This window comes from Monodelphis domestica, chromosome 6 (genome assembly GCF_027887165.1).
Source record: "Monodelphis domestica isolate mMonDom1 chromosome 6, mMonDom1.pri, whole genome shotgun sequence".
NCBI classification, from domain to species: domain Eukaryota; kingdom Metazoa; phylum Chordata; class Mammalia; order Didelphimorphia; family Didelphidae; genus Monodelphis; species Monodelphis domestica.
This window is the reverse complement of record NC_077232.1, coordinates 22,270,110-22,271,575: the sequence shown is the minus strand read 5'-3', so window position 1 is coordinate 22,271,575 and position 1,466 is coordinate 22,270,110. Positions and strand designations below refer to the sequence as shown.

At 35.1% G+C, this 1,466-nt stretch overlaps 1 protein-coding gene across 1 annotated transcript; it reads left to right on the top strand.

The window, feature by feature from the left end:
* The first annotated feature begins 239 nt into the window (after nt 1-239).
* Nucleotides 240-1,198, top strand: LOC100616950 (olfactory receptor 8K3-like). Its single transcript, XM_056803688.1, has one exon. It carries the CDS (start codon nt 251-253, stop codon nt 1,196-1,198), a length of 948 nt encoding a protein of 315 aa, XP_056659666.1. The 5' UTR covers nt 240-250.
* The last annotated feature ends 268 nt before the right edge of the window (nt 1,199-1,466 follow it).

Sequence of the window (1,466 nt, the reverse complement as noted above, 5' to 3'; positions counted from 1 at the left end):
ACTGCAATCACTTTCCATTGGGTGATAAAATGTTGATATGATATGATGCAACATATGATACGATATCTGATATAATGTGATATAAAATATAGAATGATAAAATTATATATTAAAAACATACATTGTAATGCGATAGGAAAGTTCCTGCTTATCTTATCTAAGCCATGTTTAACCACTAATAGCTTAAATGGGTCTGCAAACAATACTTAAAGAAGACTTCTTCCTTTTATTCTCAGATTTTCTTCCTTGGATGGAAAAGATGATCAAGGTCAATGACACCAAAGGAAATCAGGTGACTGAATTCATCCTCATGGGCATCACAAGACATGTTGAGCTTCAGGGCATGCTCTTTACCTTGTTTTTCCTCAACTACTTGGCCATAGCTCTGTGGAATCTGGGCCTGATTACCCTAACCAGTATTGACTCCCATCTCCGAACACCCATGTATTTTTTTATTAGGCATCTGGCATATGTTGATCTTGGCTATTCCACTGTTGTTGGTCCAAAAATGCTGGTCAGTTTTATAGTGGAAAAAAATAGCATCTCCTATAATGGGTGTGCAGTACAGCTAGCTTTCTTTGGGACTTTTATTACTAGTGAAGTCTTAATTTTGTCAGCCATGGCCTATGACCGCTATGTGGCTATCTGTAAACCCCTCCTCTATATGGTCATCATGTCAGATAGGGTGTGCTACACCTTAGTGGCTATCCCCTATATCTATAGTATCACGATATCCCTACTAGTCACAATTAAGATTTTTCATTTGTCTTTCTGTTATTCTAATATAATACGCCATTTCTACTGTGACAGTCTCCCTTTATTGTCTATTGTATGCTCAGACACAAGTGAGATTGAACTTATCATTATGTCTTTTTCTGCATTTAATTTGTTTTATTCCCTCTTGATTATCCTTGTCTCCTACCTGCTCATTCTTATGGCCATCATCAAGATGCACTCTACTGAGGGCAGGCATAAAGCCTTCTCTACTTGTGGCTCTCATCTCACAGTAGTGGTTTTATTCTATGCAACACTTCTTTTCATGTACTTACAGCCTCAATCAAATCACTCCTTTGACACAGACAAGATGGCCTCTGTGTTTTACACTTTGGTCATCCCCATGCTTAATCCACTGATCTATAGTTTGAGGAACAATGAAGTAAAAGGTGCATTGAAAAGACTCTTTAACAAATTGATATAAGTATTTTCTCCATTATTTTCAACATTTAATATGGTTTACATTTTTCTCCTTCATCCTAATAATTGTATACAGAATGACTTTGTTTTTAGGAAATTTTTTGAAATGTCAAATTCCAATGAATATTATTCCATTGAATATTTTGATTGAATAGATCCAACATAAATTCTAGGGGAAAAATTATATGAGTAAATCTATTTTATTATGTATCCCCAAATTGAGCATCTCATATATGGTTGAAAGATTCTTGTGTAAAAGAAACAATCAGTCT